General features: G+C 39.9%; 3 protein-coding genes across 9 annotated transcripts in view; 1 reads left to right on the top strand and 2 right to left on the bottom strand.

The window, feature by feature from the left end:
• The window catches only part of LOC130909208 (glutamate receptor ionotropic, NMDA 2C-like), a 164,628-nt gene extending 153,485 nt beyond the window's left edge, over positions 1 to 11,143 (bottom strand). Inside the window, exons 1-4 of one of the 5 annotated variants that reach the window (XM_057825396.1) lie at positions 11,129 to 11,143; positions 4,433 to 4,452; positions 4,255 to 4,340; positions 3,845 to 3,986 (exon numbers count right to left, since the gene is read on the bottom strand). The gene's annotated coding sequence lies outside the window, so the exon portion shown is untranslated. The other 4 variants (XM_057825397.1, XM_057825395.1, XM_057825399.1 and 1 more) reach the window with 4 other exon arrangements.
• On the top strand, positions 3,856 to 12,058 carry bhlha15 (basic helix-loop-helix family, member a15). 2 transcript variants are annotated; one of them, XM_057825409.1, is made up of 2 exons: positions 3,856 to 4,025; positions 9,171 to 12,055. In XM_057825409.1, the coding sequence occupies exon 2, from the start codon at positions 9,209 to 9,211 to the stop codon at positions 9,770 to 9,772; it is 564 nt and encodes a 187-aa protein (XP_057681392.1). In that variant the 5' UTR covers positions 3,856 to 4,025; positions 9,171 to 9,208; the 3' UTR covers positions 9,773 to 12,055. The 2 variants fall into 2 exon arrangements, with proteins under 2 accessions (XP_057681392.1, XP_057681393.1); XM_057825410.1 differs by lacking the exon at positions 3,856 to 4,025 and adding an exon at positions 4,094 to 4,396 and having other exon boundaries at positions 9,171 to 12,058.
• tecpr1a (tectonin beta-propeller repeat containing 1a) overlaps positions 5,639 to 23,161 on the bottom strand; it is a 36,590-nt gene continuing 19,067 nt past the window's right edge. The window contains exons 16-24 of one of the 2 annotated variants that reach the window (XM_057825408.1): positions 22,740 to 22,836; positions 22,500 to 22,579; positions 22,375 to 22,431; positions 22,133 to 22,307; positions 21,910 to 22,045; positions 21,714 to 21,806; positions 18,714 to 18,820; positions 17,161 to 17,280; positions 5,639 to 11,227 (exon numbers count right to left, since the gene is read on the bottom strand). In XM_057825408.1, the coding sequence (XP_057681391.1) occupies positions 11,186 to 11,227; positions 17,161 to 17,280; positions 18,714 to 18,820; positions 21,714 to 21,806; positions 21,910 to 22,045; positions 22,133 to 22,307; positions 22,375 to 22,431; positions 22,500 to 22,579; positions 22,740 to 22,836 (907 nt within the window). In that variant the 3' untranslated portion in view covers positions 5,639 to 11,185. Of the gene's footprint in view, positions 11,228 to 14,105; positions 16,918 to 17,160; positions 17,281 to 18,713; positions 18,821 to 21,713; positions 21,807 to 21,909; positions 22,046 to 22,132; positions 22,308 to 22,374; positions 22,432 to 22,499; positions 22,580 to 22,739; positions 22,837 to 23,161 lie in introns of those variants that run through there. The other variant, XM_057825407.1, reaches the window with a different exon arrangement.

The raw sequence follows: 23,161 nt of genomic DNA, 5'->3' as shown, positions 1-23,161 counted from the left end.
ATAAAAGCAAGCAAAAGCTGCTATATTTGCCAAAACAAAACAACCCTGACAGCCTCAGGCAGACTGAGTTGCCAGGTTGGATAATTTTCCACGATTAATGTTTTTTTGTTTTTTTATAGTGTTTTTAGCCTATGTCTTTATCTGCAGTTTTGTCGGAGAGGCTCTTAAAGCCTGGGTTATGCTTTTGCGGCAGGCCTACGCCGTCAAGGCAAACCCGATTTACGACCCTCCGTTGTAGCCTGATGTGCACCTCCACAAAATCCTGACAAGGTGTCATCACGTCAACACGTGGTGACGTGACGCAAATGGACTGTGATTGGTTTGCTGACTGTTGTTTCCGGTTCAGCGTGAGATCACCGCTATTTTCAAACATTGTTGTACTACACGCAAAAATGGACCAATCCGAAGAGAGTATCATCGAAGAGGTCGGCAAGTACGACAACCTCAACAATGTCTCGTCAAGAGATTATAAAGATTGCCAAATGGTTAAGAAATTCGTGGAAGGAGATTGCTGAAAATACGGGGCTGAAGGTCAGCGAATGCATAAAAAAAAAAATCGAAGAACCTCCGAGACAAGTATATGTGTGTTCGGAAGCGAATGGCCACACGAAGTGGTGACCCAGCTGGCCAAAAACTGCCAGCTTTTTAGCACTTTGTCATATGTGAGTCTGTGACTTATTTACATCTTAAACTTCAAGTATATGAAGAATAAAGCACGGGTTTGGTTTCAAAAGAGTTGTTTTGATCTTTTTTTTAATTTTCAACCACAGACAGTTCACACACTTGATACATCATCACTGATTGAGAGTGCCTCGGTGCTTTTATGTACCGTGTTAACCCTCAAGGCTTCCAACACAATTATGGAAGTTCCATAGCCGCCAGAAATCTGCTATGGCTGGTTGTAGGTCATGGCTAAGAAATCGGACAAAACGCTGGACAACACAGCTTGCTGGCTTCCACTCGATGCTAGATTTCGTAATTTGACTGTCAGTCTCTGTGCGGCATCAACAGTCGGACAGACCACTTCTGCAACTGTCTTCTGCGTCGCCTGTACCTCAACATTTGTATTATCAACATTTGTTGTTCAATGTTGATGAGCTGAAGATCCACCTTCAAGCGTTCCACCTCCATTGCCATTATTGTCTGGAAGAAAACTCAAGGAATTCGACAACAGTGGTGGTGGTGGTTGTGGCGTTATACTTGTATAGCGCTTTTCCACCTTTCAAGCCAAAACCGCACAAACACAACGCAACACCCCTCTATTGGCTGGAGGGTGAATTACAGAGCAACGGGTTCCCTTGCCGCAGAAATATCGAATGCTCATCGACGCCGTAGGGTCTACATTGTCGCTACGCCGTCACCGCAACGCAGAAGCATAACTCAGGCTTAATTCTGAACTCATGAATGTGGTATAAGGACTAGGTGTCCCATGGTCACCCTGGGTTCACACAGCCTATGGGATGGGACTTGGGGGATCTAATGGAGTAAATCACTGTTCTGTTGGATGATATCAAGCGAGATTTACGTGAGAGTTACGGTGCATAGAAAAAAATTAACAAAAAGAGTAGACGTCACATACAGTGGGGCAAATAAGTATTTAGTCAACCACCAATTGTGCAAGTTCTCCTACTTGAAAAGATTAGAGAGGTCTGTAATTGTCAACATGGGTAAACCTCAACCATGAGAGACAGAATGTGGGAAAAAAAACAGAAAATCACATTGTTTGATTTTTAAAGAATTTATTTCCAAATTAGAGTGGAAAATAAGTATTTGGTCACCTACAAACAAGCAAGTTTTCTGGCTGTCAAAAAGGTCTAAGTTCTTCTAACCAGGTCTAACGAGGCTCCACTGGTTACCTGTATTAATGGCACCTGTTTTAACTCATTATCGGTATAAAAGACACCTGTCCACAACCTCAGTCAGTCACACTCCAAACTCCACTATGGCCAAGACCAAAGAGCTGTCGAAAGACACCAGGGACAAAACTGTAGACCTGCACCAGGCAGATAAGACTGAATCTGCAAGGTGTAAAGCAACTGTGGGAGCAATTATTAGAAAATGGAAGACATATAAGACCACTGATAATCTCCCTCGATCTGGGGCTCCATGCAAGATCTCACCCCGCGGCGTCAAAATGATAACAAGAACGGTGAGCAAAAATCCCAGAACCCCGGACCTAGTGAATGACCTACAGAGAGCTAGGACCGCAGTAACAAAGGCTACTATCGGTAACACAATGCGCCGCCAGGGACTCAAATCCTGCACTGCCAGACGTGTCCCCATGCTGAAGAAAGTACACGTCCAAGCCCGTCTTCGGTTCACTAGACAGCATTTGGATGATCCAGAAGAGGACTGGGAGAATGCGTTACGGTCAGATGAAACCAAAATACAACTTTTTGGTAGAAACACAGGTTCTCATGTTTGGAGGAGAAAGAATACTGAATTGCATCCGAAGAACGCCATACCCACTGTGAAGCATAGGGGTGGAAACATCATGCTTTGGGGCTGTTTTTCTGCAAAGGGACCAGTACGACAGATCTGTGTAAAGGAAAAAATGAATGGGGCCATGTACCGAGAGATTTTGACTGAAAATCTCCTTCCATCAGCAATGGCATTGAAGATGAGACGTGACTGGGTCTTTCAGCATGACAACGATCCCAAACACACAGCCAGGGCAAGAAAGGAGTGGCTTCGTAAGAAGCATTTCAAGGTCCTGGAGTGGCCTAGCCAGTCTCCAGATCTCGACCCCATAGAAAATCTGTGGAGGGAGTTGAAAGTACGTGTTGCCCAACAACAGCTCCAAAACATCACTGCTCTAGAGGAGATCTGGATGGAGGAATGGGCCAAAATATCAGTGTGTGAAAAGCTTGTGAAGAGTTACAGAAAACGTTTGGCCTCCATTATTACCAACAAAGGGAACATAACAAAGTATTGAGATGAACTTTTGGCTTTGAACAAAGACTTATTTTCCACCATGATTTGCAAATAAATTCTTTAAAAATCAAACAATGTGATTTTCTGTTTTTTTTTTTTTGTCCCACATTCTGTCTCTCATGGTTGAGGTTTACCCAAGTTGACAATTGCAGGCCTCTCTAATATTTTCAAATGGGAGAACTTGCACAATTAGTGGTTGACTAAATACTTATATGCCCCACTGTATACAGCAGTAGTTATTTTGGTTCATTGCTGCACAACACCAGTATTTGACCATGAACGCAGTTATGAACGCCGCTCACAACCACTAGCATGAGCACGTTCACAGTAACGTTCCTGAGACAAAAATATGATGCATTCAGTTCACATTTTGCCCAATTGCCCAGTAATTATTGATGCATAATACTGCCTACTGTGCACGTTTTGGTAAGTTCGAAATGAGCGGAGATGAGATTTGAACATTTAACCTCAGAGCTGTGAGGCTTCCAAGAGGAAAAAGTTGCATTCAAAATATAATGTGAGCAGTTCTACTTTAATTATGGGTTTACCCATACAGATTGTTCTGGTGTGTCTTGATCACTATGCAGCCAAGCTTGGAAATGGTTACGTACAAGCCCCATTCCACAAAGTTGTGACATTGTATTATGCATAAATATAAACAGAATTTTATGGCAGAACAATACGACTAAAACATTCATTTACTTTAAGAAAATATGGATCTATTGCATTCATTATAGGCTGCCTGAGGAAATGCTTATTCATATTTAAGTCATTTTTCAGATAAACTAAAGATTTAAAGACTGGCAGTAGTTTACTGGGCCCATCAAAATGTGTGTATGGAGGGGGAGTGGAGAGGTGGAGTTTGTGTTTGCTAGCTGACAAATGATTGGTCGAGGAGCGCGACGTGTACCTCATTCTGCCACAGGTCCCTCACATGTGACACTGACATTTGCGTGTGTCCACTGCTCTGCCATGCAGCACGGTTTTCTCCACGATCTCCTCATCCACGTATGATGGTGAGTCAAATAGCTGACTGCAAGGCCACGCTTTCTCTGTGAACAACAGTGGGGGAAGAAAAAGTTTTATTATAGGTAAGACACTAACATAACATTTTTTATCATTACCTGTCAATCTGATGCATTTTTCTCATAGAGGGCAAACTTAAAGATGTGTTCATGGAACTTTTAAAGCAAAATTATATGCGATTTAGGGCTTAAAAAAGATTAACTTCACTGACCAGCTCACCCAATATTAAAATCCAAAGCAATTGAGCAATAGGGTGAATTAGTCATCTGTTTGAGTGCTGTCTGTGAGTCTAACCTTGAAATTGACATTATCTCGGGAGCAGAGAGGATAAGCCAGGCGCACGATCGGGAAACATCGTGGGGTTTTCACACTGCAACAGACTGATTAGATACAGCAGGATGCATTGCTGTTTGATTTAGAGGCTTAATCACAAAACGTAAGTACACACCTTTAGAGGGAATCATACATGTACCTTATTGGCCATGGTCCAAACTGTTAACACACAAGACAACACCGAGTATAAATTAACTTTATTTAGATAGTTGCTCAAAGTATTTAAGTATTTAAATTGCACATTTCCAAGACTTTCTGATAATGGAGAAAATAATGTGTAATCACACAGACACACTAGGGAGCCTATTGGTACCTCACGATATGATACGATTTGCGATATAAAGCTCACAATAACGATCTCATGATATGGCGATACAACGATTATCAATACATTGGTAAGGAAATCATTCTAGGATATTCTACAAAACACCTAATAAACAGAAAAACAAGCTATCCTTATCCTTCCGCTGTAAATTTATCACTAGTAGACGTCTAATCCACTTGAACTGGGAGGGTGGCTGGTAATGAAACCCCTCCCTCTTCGAACGGGCCCCTCCCACTTCTATGGCCTGTCAGTGGCAGCCAATGCCAGGCAACGAGGTAATTTTAGGCCATTTCAGGTCATTACCTGTTGATTTTCAGGGAATTCCTGTTGATTTTGGGGCATTTTATGGGGCACTTCCTGATGATTTTGGGTTACAGAACAGGAAGAGACCCGGGAACGAATAGGCAGTGACTCAGGGGCCGTTTACATGGTGACTCTCGTAGAATACGAAAACTTTCAAATTTGCATTTATATGGTTCTCCTTTTGAACAATGTCGCTATTCCGCATGAAAACGATGTAGTATTCATGCCAGGCCTAAAGGGCAGTGCAGATTTACAAGGCGACAGCGAATGATGCACTTTGACCCCACCAAGCTCCTCAGCCCGGAAAAAACATGGCTGCCCACTCCAAGCAATGGCCTTTTTCTTTTGCTCCAAAAGGCGCACAAAATGGAAACATTCAACACATTTAAATTTAAAAATATTAAAACAGTAAATTAAAGCCGACGTTCCGCCATTTGCCGTTTTTAATGTTTAATAGCACCGCTGCGCACGCCCATGTGACGTGTGCGAGTGCTTACGTCATCGAAGCGAAGGCTGTTTCCATTCATATGAATGCGCTGCGACCCCCGTAATCGAATTCTTTCACTTTGGAGGCAGGATTCAGAATTTTTCGCCTTCGCCGACACCATATGCACGCGAGGCCATTCCGCTACTCAGTCATTGCGTCTTCGTGTCGCAGAGTCGCCATGTAAACTGCCCCTCAAACTCAACAGGAATTGACCTGTGGGAACCCTAAAATGAACAGAAAGTGACCTGTAAATGCCCAAAAATCGAAAAGGGGGAACATGAATGCTCTGGTTTCGATTGAACAAACGTTCATTTGACCTCTAGTGGAGAAAACGTATTTCCTATTAAGAAATTAACAGGATCATATCTCTGGTTTTCGTGGTCAAATTCGTGCTTTCGAGTCATGTTGATGGCAGCGCTCTATGTCAACTATTTCACGGTATAAGGGAGTCATGTGATTGTTATTGCAATGTCTCATTGGTGACACTGGTAGACCCACTGTTGGCATCTCTGGCACACAAAAAAAAAAAATAAAATCTGTTATCTAGAATAAAGAGGAAAAATGTAACGATTAGTGTAGCCCAAAGTAGCGGAGTAGGAGTAGCGTTTCTTCTTCACAGATCTACTCAAGTAAAAGTAAAAAGTATGGCTTAGTAAAACACCTCTTAAATTTGTCTCAAGAACTCACTCAAGTAATTGCTATGGAGTAAATGTAACGCATTATTACCCACCTCTGGTAATTTGGGATTCTCACATTTGATTGACTAAAATAGTACCGGCGTTTATAAAACATCAGCCCCCATGTCAGGCAGCCACTTCTTGGAAATACTGCCATTTATTTACTGTTTTCTCTACTATTACACATCAATACTATGAATTTCTGTGTTTTTTTATTTTTCAATTTATTAAGCAAAAGTCTTTCCGCTGGGATGGACATCATGAAGGCATTGTCTTTCCCTTTAAATGGTGTATTTCCAGCTATGTATAGAAAAAAAAATAGACCAAATAACCTACTGTCTCCCTATTTGTATTACTTAAGTAAATATTTTTTCAGCCATTGCTCTTACAGGGAAAAAAAGTACTTTCACCTTCAGGGGAACACATTAAAAAGAATGTTAAAAAAAACTTTAATACAGTTTGGGATTATCCCTGTACTTTATGGGTCTATGAAAGGTACCAAATGCATTTGACCGTAAAAAAAAAAACTCCAAAGAGGAGTATTGTTGAGTGGGGATCGGTACTTTAACTGAGTGATTCCCGACCAGTGCGTCACAGAAAAATATTCAATTTCATTTTCATTTGGACCCACTGATGTTGTAGTGGTACATTCGCCTAACTACGGTACAGGCAACAAGGGAACAATTCCCGCTCAGTGACAGAGTGATTGGGAGTGTAAATGGTTGTCCATCTTTGTATGTGCCCTCCGACTGACCAGTGACCGGTTTAGGGTGTAACCTGCCTTTCACCCAAAGTTAGCTGGGCTAGGCTCCAGCACCCCGCAACCCTGACAAGGATGAGTGTTGTTGCAAAGGGATAGAAACAAGAAAGCCCGCAAACAGTTTGCTGAAGACATGTCAACAAAGCACATGATGAGATGGGCGGGCTTTCTTGTGTACCGTCTTCAGAAGAGGCTTCCTCCTGGGGTGACAGCCATGCACAATAATTTGATGTAGAGTGCGGCGTATGGTCTCAGCACTAACAGGCTGACCCCCCGCTTCTTCAATCTCTGCAGCAACGCTAACAGCACTCCTTTAACGAGTCATATGAGATTTTGGTGGGAGAATGAGAAGCAGTACTCAATTTGGACATTTAGGGATGAACGTAGTTTCTAAGGGATGTAATCACATTTGTTGCCAGGGGTTTAGATATTAATGGCTATATTTTGAGTGGAAAATAAATTAACTCTATTATATAAGCTGCACACAGACTACTTTTCATTGTGTCAAAGTGTCATTGTGTCAGTGTTGTCCCATGAAAAGATATACTTAAATATCTGCAGAAATGCGAGGGGTGTACTCACTTTTGTGATACACAGTATATCCTTGTGGACATTGTTGTTTTCGTCAGCAATGACGATAACGAACATATTTTGTCAACGAACAATTTTTTCATGACCATGAGGTGACAATGAGGTAAAAATGTGGCTTCAGAGATATAGAAGAACATATCGAGAACATATTGAGACGGATGCGTCTGACGAGACGACAAGATGAAAATGCTAGTTTCTGTCATATGTTCACAATGCTTGACATTTTCATATTGTACGTGAAGTACGTCAGCTTGCATCGTAGCCATGTTTGGGTCATTTCACTCAGACAGAATATACAATGTTGCTTTAGCCTTTAAAAGTCCGTGCTGAGTGATCATCGCGTTAGCATTAGCTACAACTTTAGCATCACGAGCATGTCTTAAATGCTTGGACATTTTTTTTTTTTACATACTGTTTGTGACTTCTAGGTGAGTACAATTGAAAACAATGTACTGCTTAGGAGTGGGAACCTCTTGGTACCTCACGTTACGATACGATTTGCGATACAAAGCTCATGATAACGATGATTTGATGATATAGCGATACGATTTTTGATAGATTGGTCAGGAAATAATTCTAGGATATTCTAAAAAAAAACTAATAAACAGAAAAACAAGCTTCTGCTGTGAATTGGAATGAGTTTATCACTAGTTGACGTCCAATCCATTTGAACTGGGAGGGTGGCAGCGATTCATTCGCTGTCATCCCTCCCACTTCAAATGGATTGAACGTCTATGGCCGTCCGTGGCAGCCAATGCCTGGCAATGAGTAATTTTGGGCCATTTAAGGTAATTTACCTGTTGATTTTCAGTTACTTCCTGTTGATTTTGGGGTATTTTATGGGTCACTTGCTGTTTATTTTGCGTTACATAACAGGAAGTGACCTAGGAATCACCCAAATGAATAGGCAGTGACTCAAACTCAACAGGAAATTACCTGTAAATACCCTAAAATGAAAAGCAAGTGACCTGTAAATGCCCCAAAAATCAGACCGAATGACTGTGAATGCTCTGGTTTTGAATGAACGAACGTAACCAGTCCATATGGATTGGGCGTCGAGCACCGACAATGGCAGTCTTTTTTTTGTTTTTTTTTTAAATTGACACCTTTTTATAACGATATCTTGATTCTTGACAGGAGCATATCGATAACCTTTTGGGATACAAAGTATCACAATATATCAACATTTTGATATTTTGTCACACCCCTAGTACTGCTTTTCCTGCTGAGTGTGTATTGTACTATCACTAAGTTGTCGTTGTAGAGGTTACAATGTGGTCTCTGTCTACGTTCATTCGGAATGGTTGCAATAAAAATTGAATTTTACAGATGAAAACATTTTGAGTAACTGTCGTCTAAAACTTGAAAATGAAATTTGTATGTGATTTCGTCTACTAAAATTAGATGAAGACGAACACATTTTGAACTTACTAAAATATGACTAAAACTAGTAAGTATTATCCAAAAGACTAAGACAAAAATTAAAAGAGCTGCTGAAAACCCGAAGTTGTGAAACTATGCATGCCTACGACATTGAGTGACTAGTATAACAATTAAACACTATTCCACTAGATTGCAGAAGTTACACAATTAACCTGTGTATTTACTTTTTGATTAGTTGTGTGCCGATTTTTTCAAATATGAACCGTGCCTTTACTCATTGATGAATGATTTCATATCGTAACAGAGCTTGAGTCGCATAAAGACATCTAATTTGTCACTATGTTCTTGTAGGCCCACGAACACCTTAGAAGAACCTCGTTTTAAGCAAGATGAAGTCCAAGGGGAAAGCTGTGAAAACACCCCAAAGAACCTGGTCTGACCCAGAGCCTGAACTCGAACCTGACACAGAAGCTGAACCGGGCTCCAGTGAGCAGGAAGACTCAGAAGCCTCAGAAAGAATCGGCAGCTCCTGGAGAGGTTCCCTGAGGAGCCGGCAGGGCACGCGGCAAGGAGCGAGTGGCGGTCGTCGGCGCCGGTCGCACGGCTCCACCACGAAAGAGCGCAGCATCCGCCGCCTAGAGAGTAACGAGCGAGAACGCCAGCGAATGCATAAACTCAATAATGCCTTTCAAGCATTACGCGAGGCCATCCCGCACGTCAAGACGGACAAAAAACTCTCCAAGATTGAGACGTTGACACTGGCAAAGAACTACATCAAGGCCTTGACCTCCATCATCCTTGATATGTCAGGGGGCCTCCCCACTAGTGACGTCCCATCAAACGCCAGCACTGCCAAGCTGCTCCAGTGTTACCAGAAACACCTGGAGGAGGAAGGCGAAGAGGGCCTCACCCAGTATCTCACCCACATGCACAATTTAAGCCAACTCAGCTAGCAGATCAGGAAGCTTGTGGACTTTGATGGGCCAAATGAAATCTTGTTTCTGCAGGTGCACTGCTGTGGTATCCAGTCGGGAAAGATGTGTTCTGTAGGATCGCAGTTGACTATGAACTGTTGCACTTGAACACAGCAAGTGGACAACTCTTCATGAAAAACACAATGAAGAGTGACCGTAATTTGGCTAAATCTTTGGGCTGTCTTATCTTTTTACTTTTGGTTCAGAAGCTGGGTTTTGTTCCTCTTCTATTTCTTGATTGTTTGATCTTCCTGCCATTTGGCCGTTACAGGAAAAAAAACTGCCAAGCATCACCATTAGTCAGAACTGTTGAATCTAGGAAGAGAATTGCATTTAAATGAAGAAGTGTTTGCTCATTTTCTCGTGGTGATGGTGATTGCCCATCCCCCTGTGAACACAAATGACTTGTCTGACTTGTCTGCTGAGACATTGTTTCAAGAGTTAGATTATTTGTAATGCCCTGAGGTGGGACATTGTACTGAAGGTGAGCAATCAATAAAAAGGTATTTATTTGAATCATGCAGTACATTTGTGGAACAAACCTCATTTACCACAGTAAAAGACCAATTCATCAGTTGCTTTTTTATTTATGGTTACCAGTGGCGGATGTTGGGTTTTCCGGGCAGGGAAGCTCAATTTCTGCCTACATTAGGGGTGGAAACCTCTGGGTACATCATGATACGATTTGCGATGTCTCGTGATAACGATGATCTCAGGATATGGCAATACAATTATTCAAGGTTCTTGCGCCATTTTAGAAGTGAAATTTTATACGTTTTAAGACATTTTTAAGATCTCAAAAATATAATTTAAGACCAAAACGTCACAATCTCTGATGAAGAAAACAACTAATTTTATTTCACTGTGAACACAGAGCTTCTGCCAAAGACTGCTGGAGTGTTTTTTCTCTCATATGCTAAATGACGTCTTCAACCCCTATTGTCCATAGCGAAAAAGTCTTTTTGCAGACTTAGCCCTGGGCACTGTTATTTTCACCAGGTGAAAACCACCTCTTAAATAAACCATCTTCCATCAATTTTTGATTAAATTTACACTTCCTCATCTCTGCATATTCCCGCTCACCTCTACAGTACAACTGTGAATAACTAGGAAATGGCATCATGGTGACAAGACATACAACTCCTAAAATTTGACTCGTCATTTGTCTCGACATTTGACGACATGCTCGAAATACGACGATTTATGACAGTATCGCAATTTCATTGTTTTCCCGCAAGACAGACGCACGGCGGATTTTCTTGTGAGAGAGAAATCAAAATGGGTCCCAAGAATGTTAGTGCGAGTGCTGAAAAAAAGGAAAAAGGTGATGCTTACCATTGAGATTAAGAAGGAAATGATAGAAGAATATGAGCGAGGTGTGAGTTAAGTGGCTCAATAATTTGGCCGGTCTGCCCGACCTCTGTTCACCAGTCCCTATAAGTTAAGGTGACAATAAAAATTCATCAGGGTTTCAATCATTTACTTGTGCAACACAACCTGGCTACTGTCCGCCATAGTCGACGCCAACAACATGAAAAAAAGTAAAAACTTCCCACTCTACCGCACCTCTCTCTCGCTCGTCAGTCACACGGTGCGTTCAAGAACAGCATGCAAAACACAACCACCACACTTGAACCCGTTTAATTATTACTATTATAATTCTGATTTGTATTTATAATGTACTTGTTTTGCAATGTGTAACTGCTTTCCCTAATTGCAACAGTAGTATTTATTAAGGATTTAGAGTAGGTTTTTGGGCTGTGGAACGAAATAATCGAATTAGAATGTATTCTTATGGAAAAATCTCGCTCAACATACGACTGTTTCGACTTTGTATGTAGAGGTACTCCTCTATATTAATCTCAGACTCTCGTATTTGGTGCAAAACTATTAATCAAGCAAATACACACCATTAGAAGTGGATTACAATGACTTCCTTAGCATTGTGCATTGTGTGGAAATAAGTGCATTGTGTGGAAATTATATACCAACTGCAATTTTCCATTAAAGGTAAGACAATTTAAGACCTTGATTTATCTGGATTTGGCGGCACGGAGGCTGAGTGTTTAACACATCTGCCTCACAGTTCTGAGATCAAGGGTTCAATCCCGGGCTCCGGCTTTCCTATGCGGAGTGTGCATGTTCTCCCCGTGCCCACGTGGGTTTTCTCCGGGAACTCCGGTTTCCTCCCACATCCCAAAACCATTGATTGAACACTCTAAATTGTCCGTAGGTATGAGTGTGTGCGTGAATGGTTGTATGTCTCCTTGTGCTGCTGGCTACCAGTTCGGGGTCTACCTACTGGTAGACCCCGAACACGAACCCCGTAGTCAGCTGGGATAGCATCTCCGGGACCCTCGTGAGGAAAAAGTGGCATGGAAAATGAATGAATTTACCCTGATTTTAAATTTAAGACTTCTGAAGGACCCGCGTAAACCCTGTTATCGATACATGTTTCAGGAAATAATTTCTATAATATACAATATATAGATTTTTGTTCACTTCCTGTTGATTTTGGATAACTGAACAGGAAGTGCCCTGTAAATGCCCTAAAACGAACATGAAGTGATCTATAAATGCCCCCAAAACCGGGTAGAACGTCTGTGAATGCTGTTTTTTGGTACATTGACGGCGCTAGACGTCCAATCTATCTTTGACCCGCCCAGTCAAAATGGATCGGAGGTCGAGCGCCGTCAAGGGCATACAATGAGCTAACACAGACACTATTCTAGTGGAAGATTTTGGTAGCAACCTGTTGGCTCTTTTTTAAAATGATATACTGATTCTTGGCAGGAGCATTTCAATAACATTTTGTGATACAAAGTATCGTGATACATCACAATTTCGATATACAATATTGTCACACCCCTAACCTACAGTAACCTACAGTTGTGGTCAAAAGTTTATATACACTTGTGAAGAACATAATGTTATGGCTCTCGAGTTTCCAGTTATTTCTACAACTCTGATTTTTCTCCGATAGAGTGATTGGAACAGATACTTCTTTGTCACAAAAACATTCATGAAGTTTGGTTCTTTTATGACTTTATTATGTGTTAACAGAAAAAGTGATCAAATCTGCTGGGTCAAAAATATACATACATGGATCTGAAAAAGCGAATCATTGACTTGAACAAGTTAGGAAAGTCACTTGGAGCCATTTCAAAGCAGCTGCAGGTCCCAAGAGCAACAGTGCAAACAATTGTTTGTAAGTATAAAGTGCATGGCACTGTTTTGTCACTGCCACGATCAGGAGGAAAACGCAAGCTATCACCTGCTGCTGAGAGAATATTGGTCAGGAGGGTGAAGATTCAACCGAGAATCACCAAAAAGCAGATCTGCCAAGAATTAGAAGCTGCTGGAACACAGGTGTCAGTGTCCACAGTTTTGCATCTCCATGGACTGAGAGGCTGCCGTGCAAGAAGGAAGCCCTTGCTTCAAAAGCGGCACCTTAAGGCTCGACTGAAGTTTGCTGCTGATCACATGGACAAAGATAAGACCTTCTGGAGGAAAGTTCTGTGGTCAGACGAAACAAAAATCGAGCTGTTTGGCCACAATGCCCAGCAATATGTTTGGAGGAGAAAAGGTGAGGCCTTTAACCCCAAGTACACCATGCCTACTGTCAAGCACGGTGGTGATAGTATTATGCTGTGGGGCTGTTTTGCTGCCAATGGAACTGGTGCTTTACAGAGAGTAAATGGGATAATGAAGAAGGAGGATTACCTTCAAATTCTTCAAGATAACCTAACGTCATCAGCCCGAAGATTGGGTCTTGGGCGCAGTTGGGTGTTCCAACAGGACAATGACCCCAAACACACATCAAAAGTGGTAATGGAATGGCTAAATCAGGCTAGAATTAAGGTTTTTGAATGGCCTTCCCAAAGTCCTGACTTAAACCCCATTGAGAACTTGTGGACAATGCTGAAGAAACAAGTCCATGTCAAAAAGCCATCAAATTTTACTGAACTGCACCAATTCTGTCAAGAGGAGTGGTCAAAGATTCAACCAGAAGCTTGCCAGAAGCTTGTGGATGGCTACCAAAAGCGCCTAATTGAAGTGAAAATGGCCAAGGGACATGTTACCAAATATTAGCGCTGCTGTATGTATATTTTTGACCCAGCAGATTTGATCACTTTTTTCTGTTCACCCATAATAAAGTCGTATAAGAACCAAACTTCATGAATGTTTTTTGTGACAAAGAAGTATCTGTTCCAATCACTCTACCAGAGAAAAATCAGAGTTGTAGAAATAACTGGAAACCCAAGAGAGCCATGACATTATGTTCTTCACAAGTGTATGTAAACTTTTGACCACAACTGTACATCATAAAATGTGTCCGTTTGTTTATAAGTATTATTCTACCCTCCGTTCTTTTTTAAGAAAATGATCCATGACCGTCGTACCAACATGGCGTCATTTTTAACACAGAAAGTGTCGCTAGGATAGTTAGAAAAGCATCCAGTTTAATTTAGAACTAAATAAAAATTGAAAAATGCTCCTGCGGATGTTTACGACACAATATCACTGACTCGCTCATTTTGCTGTCAATCAAAAAGCGATTCAGCCTCAGACAGATAATCTAATCATCATTCAGAGAAGCCGAGCATCTGGGTAGGCCAACCTCTGTTCACTGCCCCATAGACCTCCAGAGACGGTGGGCGTCCGATGGACGGGACAAGCCCAGCTTTTATCCAATGACTAGTGTCGTTTTGCTGCAGTAAAACAACACATTTTCAACTCTGTAGACGCTCAGCATCCACACTGTATGAAGCACTGTGAAGCTATGCAAATGAACGAAAATAAAGCCGCAAAGCCGAAATTGATTCAGGACAAAAGTTCAGCCTATTGTAGTTCATATTTAGTCAATGACATGTACACACATTTGATCAATTATTTTTTTATATTTTCGCTTCACTTGCAGCCTTAGAGCAATCACCTCTGTATACATGCATCAAATTTTAAGTATTTTCTCCAAGTGTGTACATTTTTAGGGAATATATTAAAGCACAGAAACATTCAACATGCCATGGAAGACAAATACTTTTTAAAAATTGTTACAAAAATAGAGTACAGTAGTTTTGTTTGTCCAGCAAGCGCTCTCAATGAAATTCTGTTATATTGCACATGCATGAAACTTTGGAGTGCAAAGAATGGCCAATAGAGGTCAGAATGAAAAGAATGGCCAATAGAGGTCAGAATGACATGAAATAAAAAGTATGACATCAGCTTGTCAGTGTAAGAAGCAACCACCAGTTTAATTAAGACTCTTGCAAAGCCAGGATTTGTTGGGTGGGGCTGCCTCACCCACCCTAGTAGATCCTCTTAATTAGTTAATCTTAGTCGTTTATTTAACTCTTTAAACAATTAAAACCCATGGTTCATTGAGCTTCAGGCTGTTTGTCTTGACTTGAAAGATGTCCTGTTAAGACCTTGTGGCTGCTTCTGGCACATTTGAAACTTATTTTCATTTAACATCACAGAACTCGCATTTGGTCCACTAAGGACATTAAAAAAAAATTTTTTTTTTAATTGAAAAACATTGAATCTATACGACATGAGAACAAAATATATTCCAAATTGACACGCAGAAAGTCCAGCATAAACTATTATGAATTAAAGTGAGATTTTTAAACTTTTTTTCTCTATACTAATACTATACAGTACACATCTGTCTATACAAGGTAAATACAGTAATATAATAATCTCTATACATTTACCACATGCTTAATTGTGTTTCGAAATTTGCAGGTCAAAACAACACCCAAAAAAGTCGAGTAGTTTTTGTAACAGTGAATAAAGTTTGCCTTATAGGTAAGGCTGCAACAACAAATCGATTAAATCGATTAACAAATTAGTTGCCAACGAATATGAAAATTAATTTTTGCCGAAAGCTATGAGCAGTCCCATTTGGGTCCTTGTTTGAGTGCAATGTGAGGCTGCGCACGTCTGTGGTTAAAGCAGGAGAGAGGGATTCACTGCTACACTCAGGTTGGGTGGCTGAATCTATAATATTACGAAGTGTCGAGTTAGATTGTATTTTGTTTTTTAGATCCAATGTGCCTCCGTCAGAGGTGAATAAATGAAGTCAGTTGTATTGTTTGTATTTTTGTTGATGAAACCTTACTACTTAGCACGGATCGCTAAGCTAGTTAGCGATTATGCTAATCAGTGTCTTAAAGGCCCGTTAGTATTGTGTTTTAGAGAAGCATATTAGCACTTCAGTTGTTAGATAGTAAATTTGTCCTTTCTTTTTATGAAGAAATCACACATAAAACCCATTCAAACAACATCTTAGAATCTACTTTCAACACAAACTCCCATTCAAACTGTAAATTATTGTCATACAAGAGTGTGCTTTGAAATTGGATTTAGATTGTATTTATGAACAACTGTTTGAAAAAGAAAACTGACTCATTACAGTCTGCCCCCTTATTCGATTTTGTTGCCTAGTTTTTTTTTAAAGAAAATAAATGAGACATTGACACAATTTATATCAGCGCTTTGCCCACAAGAAAAAAAAAATGTCAATCAACAGCACTTTTTTTTTCATTTGAATGAACAGGACTTTTGTTTGATTTGTGCACTGAGAAATTCTTTTATGTTTTATATACTCAGAACCTTGATTAAAAACTAACACGTTTTATGTATGTACTGTACTTAAAACAGTACAGTTGTGGACTACAGTTAAGTCAAGAAGCTGTAATAAAATATTTTTGAAGGAAAGAGTCATCCATTTTGTCTTCATTGTTATTTACAACGTGCCTAAAACAACCTCAAGTTAATTGTGAACGTAATTGAAAAAAAAGGAACATTTATCCCATTAATCGTTTAATTAACCGTCCGATTAATCGATTATAAAAATAATCGTGAGTTGCAGCCCTACTTATAGGTAATGCTAAAATTTCTGCAACAAAAGAAGGAATGTCACAATAAAACAATACAGTAATTGCACATTCAAAAAACATGGCTGGTATGTATCTTAACATCTTATTTTTCACTTTACAGTAAATATTGACTTTGTGTCCCTGAGTTTAGGGATTCCCAGGAGTGTCTTCTTGAGAAGAGAGACTGAAACGTGGGGGCTCCATACCATTCCCTCGAACTGTGATGTGGTCCCACCCACCCTTAACGGTAAGAAGAGAGAAGAAAACACCTTCAGGCACAATAATTATCTCGAATATGTAAACCTAAATTATTCAGAGCAAACCCCAATTTCTGACCTTTTTTAATGGTATGCTTCATCAACATGTAAATCAGTACTCAACCGTTATTGCATTTTCTATTGTTCTTGCATTATAACCCAGAATTTGGAATGTGAAATCCCATGTTGTATCTTTATTTCTGTTGAATGGAGAGCCATTCCTTACCCCAATTCCATAGTCCCAAGACTGTCCTTTGGGCTGCAAAGGATGGATTCCTAGTCGATGGCACACTGTCCCACGACTCAGACTGTGACTGCCCTGCACCTTGTCTGCGATGATCCAAACCTAAAACCACACCACAGCATGAGTAAACTAGCAGGAACCATATTGCTTCATTCATACTTTTATTTGCATTCTGAAGTCTGACTTTTAATCAATCAGGCATGAAAATGGGTCAGGGGTTAAAAAGGTGAGAAGGGTGTGGAGGAAATATGTTCCGGTAGGGCTGTCCCAAACGACTAATTTTCTCCCGATTAGTCAGCCGACTATTTTTTACAATTAGTCGACTAATAAAAAAATTTTTTTTTTTTTTTACTAATTTAGCAATGAAATTTTTATTGACACTTATTAATTCACGAAAAAACATTTTGGAACACTTAAATTCTTGATTAAAGTACAAATAAACATGTAAATAACAATAATTAATCACGAGGTCAAATGTTGATAGCTTTTACTCATGCAAAAGAATGGAATGTAAACAGATTCAGAACACTGACTTTGCCTTTCCAACATTATTCAAAACAATTATAAAAAAAATATCTAGCATTATTATTATAGTATACTACTATATATAATAGTATTACAATAACTATAATATTTTTTCCAATCATATTCTTCAAAAAGGGTGTCATTTTAAAGCTATTCTTTGCGTAGGATCTGAATTCTGTAGTATTATAGTATTTACATATTATAGTAATAATTCTGAAGTATGTGGGATTAACTCCAGATATTGTTATTTATATGAAAGTGGCATGCTTTTATTTTGAAATGTACACCAGTAGTACGTTCGCTAAACTGTTAACAGCTTCACACTCCGCAAAAAATCACTTTTTGCCATTGCTTGTGGTGTCACTCAAAGTTTTTTTTTTCTTTTCATTTTTTCATTTGGAAATGATGTTAACCAGTAATTTTTCATGTTTGAAGTGTCACCTTTTAACCACAAGTTTGCATTTTGGAGAAGACTGCCAAAGTTTTATAGCAGGCTAAAGTAGGTTCTCTTTTATTTTTTTAGTTAGTCTCAATGTAGCCATGCTAATGTTGCCAATGTTTAATATACATTGTGTTTCCTTATTTTGTATGTCTGAATGATAATTCTATGGCGTGTTGATTTCCAATAAAAATCTGTGAAATGAACTGGATCTCATATGTCATCTACACACACAAATGTATGCATGCACACACGCGGTGATAAAACGCAGCAGTGAAAATTATCGCCCTCATTTTTATTTACCTTGCGACAAATGGACTCATTACATATCCTGATAGGCTTAGCAACTTCAATAAAACATGTCGTTAGTTAGTTAGACGGAATTACAACCCCCCCTTAAAAATGTTCTCCTCGGATCTACACAATTCACGTAGATCACCCTTTTTGACTTCAAAACGGCGAATTTCGCCGAAAGGTGAGTGATTTTTATGCCTGATCAATACTTAGGGAAACTTAGAGAAATCGTTGTGATGACAGTTCTGAAAAAGATTTGTTTTATACAGGTACTCACCTGATCAAAAGGCCCAACAGAAACTTTGCGCACATTATTAGAGACATAGTCCCACAATGAGCCCTGAGGATAACTAGGGGTCAACCCTGTCCGGTACCACAAATTACCTGAACAGGATAAATCACATATAGGATTGAAATCAGTATCCATTGAGACATGGTACACAAAGTTTCTACAGGTATTAGCAAATCTTATTTGATGCTTTTTAATGCCACTCTACGGTATTAGCTATTTTTTATGTCCCCAAAATGCAGGGAGAAATCTCTTGCTTGCAGCTGCAAGGCTCAACCCTACCCCACCGGTTGTTGCACAGTGTCATTGAGTCAGCTGTGCTACACGATGGCAGGAGAAGGTGAAACTCCTGAACTTTTTCCCCCGACGAAGAAAATAGCTGGTATGGGAATACTTCGGCTACAGAAAAGTTACAGACGGCTTAGAGGAGGAGGGCCAACAGACATGTAAAGCATGTTTGCGGAGGGTGGCTGCCGAGGAGGCAATACCTCCAATATGATTTCGCATTTATACAAAATGAAAAGTTACTTACCCTGTCATGAACTTTTCCCGCCAGCTACGAGAGTTAACTCCAGCGTGTTTAGTGTGTCTAGCGGTGGTAAAACATGTATTTTTTTCTCTCTGGCAACTATATGTGTTGAGAAATGGAGTGTGTGTATAATGTAAACATGATACGAGTCATACTCACATGCTTTATATGGAAAATAATTCAGTTATTTTTGTTCTTATGGTAATAATATTGAGCTGTGGCTGTGGGTATTGGCTCACCTAAAGTACTGCATTTATTTTAATTTTATTGAGAATATTTCAGTTATTTGTTGATATTTTTTCATTTATTTCAACTTAACGTTATACTTATGTTTTTGCTAATATGTTTTGAAAACAAAAATCCTGTTTAAAGGATTTTTTATTTTTATTTTTTTTTTGTAAACCCCAAAAACTAACATATTTTAGAGCTGTAATTGCAATACCGTGATACCGTGAAACTGTGAAATTTTGGCTTAAGGTTATCATACCGTCAAAACCTCATATCAGCACTTGCCTATGCCCAACTCCTGATAGTTTCACAGACATAAATTGTAAGCAATAAAAAATGAATTTTTTAAAATTGTTGAAAATACAAATGCAACTTAAACGCAACAAACGGCTTGATGCAACTTCTGTACCACTGAGAACACAAGGTTCAGGATGGCCATGCATACATGGAGGAGAGTTTGGAGAGTAACACTAGCAGCCGATTGGTATTACCTTCAGCCCTAAAATTAGCAACCAGAGCGCCATGGAGTAAAAGTTTCAACATGGCGGAGATGGAGATACGCAATGCCCTGAAGCGCTTTTAAAAGTCTGAAATTTGAGCTAATTTTTGGCATTTACTGCAAAAACGTGGCCATGGCGTCACTTGCACTTGTTATGTTGCAAATTATTTTTGGTCCTTTAGCCCTGTGGTGATTGGTATACCTGGATGCTCAAGCTAATGTTTTGACCTGCGATGTCATTTCTATGAACTGGGAATCGAGTGGAAAATATTGGGTTTTTAAAATGTATTTAATCGTTCTTATTTTTAAGTACGGTATTAACTTATTGGCTGCCATTAACGGTAACTGACGTCCAATCCATTTTGACTCAAAGGCAGTGAAACATGATTACTTAATGCCAGCCTTCCCAGGTGAAATGGATTTGATGGCTATAACTGTCAATGACAGTGAATGAGTTAAGGGTTACAAGCAGCAAAATAATCCAGAGGTATAACGATTACAGGTGAACCCGATCTGATCACGTGTTTAGAAATTGGGTGAAAAAGATTGGGTTTGATTTTTTAGGGCTACAAAGGAGCAAAATAAGATGTTCAAAGACATCGTCAAAAGAAACAAAAAAAAAATTTATGTGTTGTAGGGGCATGTGAAATTTCCGATTCATAGATTATTTGCGATTCGGCCATGGAAGATTCGAGAACGATTCACAAACATCCAAATTCCAATTATTGAATTATACCAGGTAAAGCGGAAATAAAACACAGTGAGCGCGGTCTTCGGGACGCAATGAGGAACAGGCCGAGAGTAAATATCATGTTCAACTCATGCCGCTAGATAAAAAAATAATAATAATAATACCTGACTGCGGCCGTCAGCTGCTACAAACAGCACCCAGTTGCTAGTTGCTACAAACATATGGCAACATACCACTATGGTAGATATCACATATATCAAGAACTAGATGTGAAATGACAAACGACGGACGCGTTAGAACATGTACCAAGAACTACATGCGAAATGACAGACTTTCCCGCGCTAGTAAACCGGCGCCATCTTAAAGCAGTAGACTTCTCTAGAAGGCTCTGTTGTAGCAAACCTAATAACTTTTTTATCTAAAATAGCCCTAAATAGGCAACATCTTGAGTTGAATCTATCTTTAGATGAGTAAACAGTTTTAAAACTTTCACATGTCTAAAGTAGACAGAAGGGAAATTATGGAATAATGGGAGCAATTTTAACAACTTTACCGGTTGATTCACAACATTAAATTAATTGAATGTAGTTTAGAGCTGTTGATACAGAATGGGGACATGAGTATTTTATTTACTGTTTTTAACTGTTAACTTGATACTAAAATTTGGGAACTAATATACAAAACATTAAAAGCGGGGGTGGGGGTTGGGTTGCATCAATAATCGATTTATAATCGAATCGGAGTCTCTGAATCATAATTGTTAGGTGCCCAAAGATTCCCACCTCTAATGTTTTGTAGTTCAATTTAGGTTTGTAAGATCGGAATCAGGTGGGAAAAAAGATTACGATTTTTTTTTAATGGCTGAAGCAACTAAATAATCAAGATGGACAAGGATATTGTCAAAAGTATGTTTTGTAATGAGTTAATAAATAACCTAAAACATTGCCGAGGCATCAGATCGGTACCCAGTATCGGCTGATTATCAAAATCAGGTGACTCCTGCATGCAAAAAAATGTGATCTGGACAACTCTACTTCTCACCATTATCATCAACAGCGTAGACTGATGTCCTTCCAACAGACAACTGTTTCAGCTTTTGTTTGGTCGGGGAAGGGATGTGGTACCAGCACTCGCCTACAGAGGGAGACAATGTTGGGAAAAATATGGCTTTTGCAAGATCCCCATTCCCTCAAACAATCACCTTCATTATTGCAACCTAAATATTCTCCCCACTGACCTGCAGGGGTTTGAGGAAAAACAGAACCCCTAAAGAAGGCAGAACCGTCCTTGGCAATAGCCCAAACCTGGCTTGCAGCCCCGATGGAGATGGATATGAAAGGCTGGTCGGTTCCTACATGAAGCCATGACGTTCCCTTGGTGATGAACACAGCAGTCATTAAATGAAATTATTTTAAAATTGTTAAAGTCGATTAAGATAGAAAGCCTCGTTCCTGACTCACAGCAGGTGTTAGTGCAGTCACACCAAGTCGGCAGAGTACATCTCCCTTGTTGCTAATTGCCCATAAAGGTACCACATCCACATCACTGTTGGGTGGGCATGGCAAGATGGTCACGTCACTCAGTTGAATGGGCGGGACTTCCTGCCAGGGACCTGTCGTAGTCAATTTGCACTTCCTTTTCATAGTAAAAGTAAAATTACTGACATTATCAAAATACTACAATGCCTTTTTGTAGAGACTACCTGGCCCATCTCCTGCGTCTTACAAAGTCCTTCATAGTTTTATGGCTGTGATACCACCTGCATAGAGAGTTAAGTTTAAATATAAATCACTGACACTAAGGTGTTGGACAACATTTGAGACTCACGCTGGGAAATCAGCAGCGTACTGCCAGCCTTCTCGGTCTGTTCCCCCGGAGACGCTGTAATCAATGGCCCAATCAGATACCTAAAAAAAAAAACAGGAAGGGAACGCATGGTTGCACAATATCCACCCATCCATACTGAACGCCACTTGTTCGTTTTACATTGTGTTTGTACTAATTTACTGGATTCTACAGAAAGGGTCAAGCTTTATTTGGACATATTGAATGCATGTGCTTACTTACCCATGTCCACTGAGGGGATGGAGGCTTGGTGTTTGTTTTCGTGCACTCACGCAGACCTGAAGCGTTACTCCACATGTAGCGGTCAGTAGGAAGACCTCTAAAGACATTGTAAAGAGCAGTGAGAGACCTAACACCTGTAACAAAACACTATACAACAATAATGAGGCTTCTTAGGCTAGGTTCATACTGCAGGTCTTAATGCACAAATCCGATTTTTTCGTGTTTTTCCGACTTGAGTGAGACATTAACTTGATGGTCTGAATGAGAAAAGTCGCATAGAAGTGGACCATTTCAAATCCGATCTGGGTTACTTTCGTTTCGCATGTGCTTTGAATCCGATCTGGGCTACATTTTTCCAGAATGTGGCAGTGGTCTGAACTGTCAAGTCTCCCAAATTGGAATTCATGCAGCAATTATGTCAG

The sequence above is a fragment of the Corythoichthys intestinalis genome, chromosome 21, assembly GCF_030265065.1.
Source record: "Corythoichthys intestinalis isolate RoL2023-P3 chromosome 21, ASM3026506v1, whole genome shotgun sequence".
NCBI lineage: Eukaryota > Metazoa > Chordata > Actinopteri > Syngnathiformes > Syngnathidae > Corythoichthys > Corythoichthys intestinalis.
This window is presented reverse-complemented; position numbering and strand designations above follow the sequence as displayed.

Bases quoted from the DNA above. Each gene is read 5' to 3' on its own strand.
- bhlha15 (XM_057825410.1), top strand. From the start codon at position 9,209: ATGAAGTCCAAGGGGAAAGCTGTGAAAACACCCCAAAGAACCTGGTCT.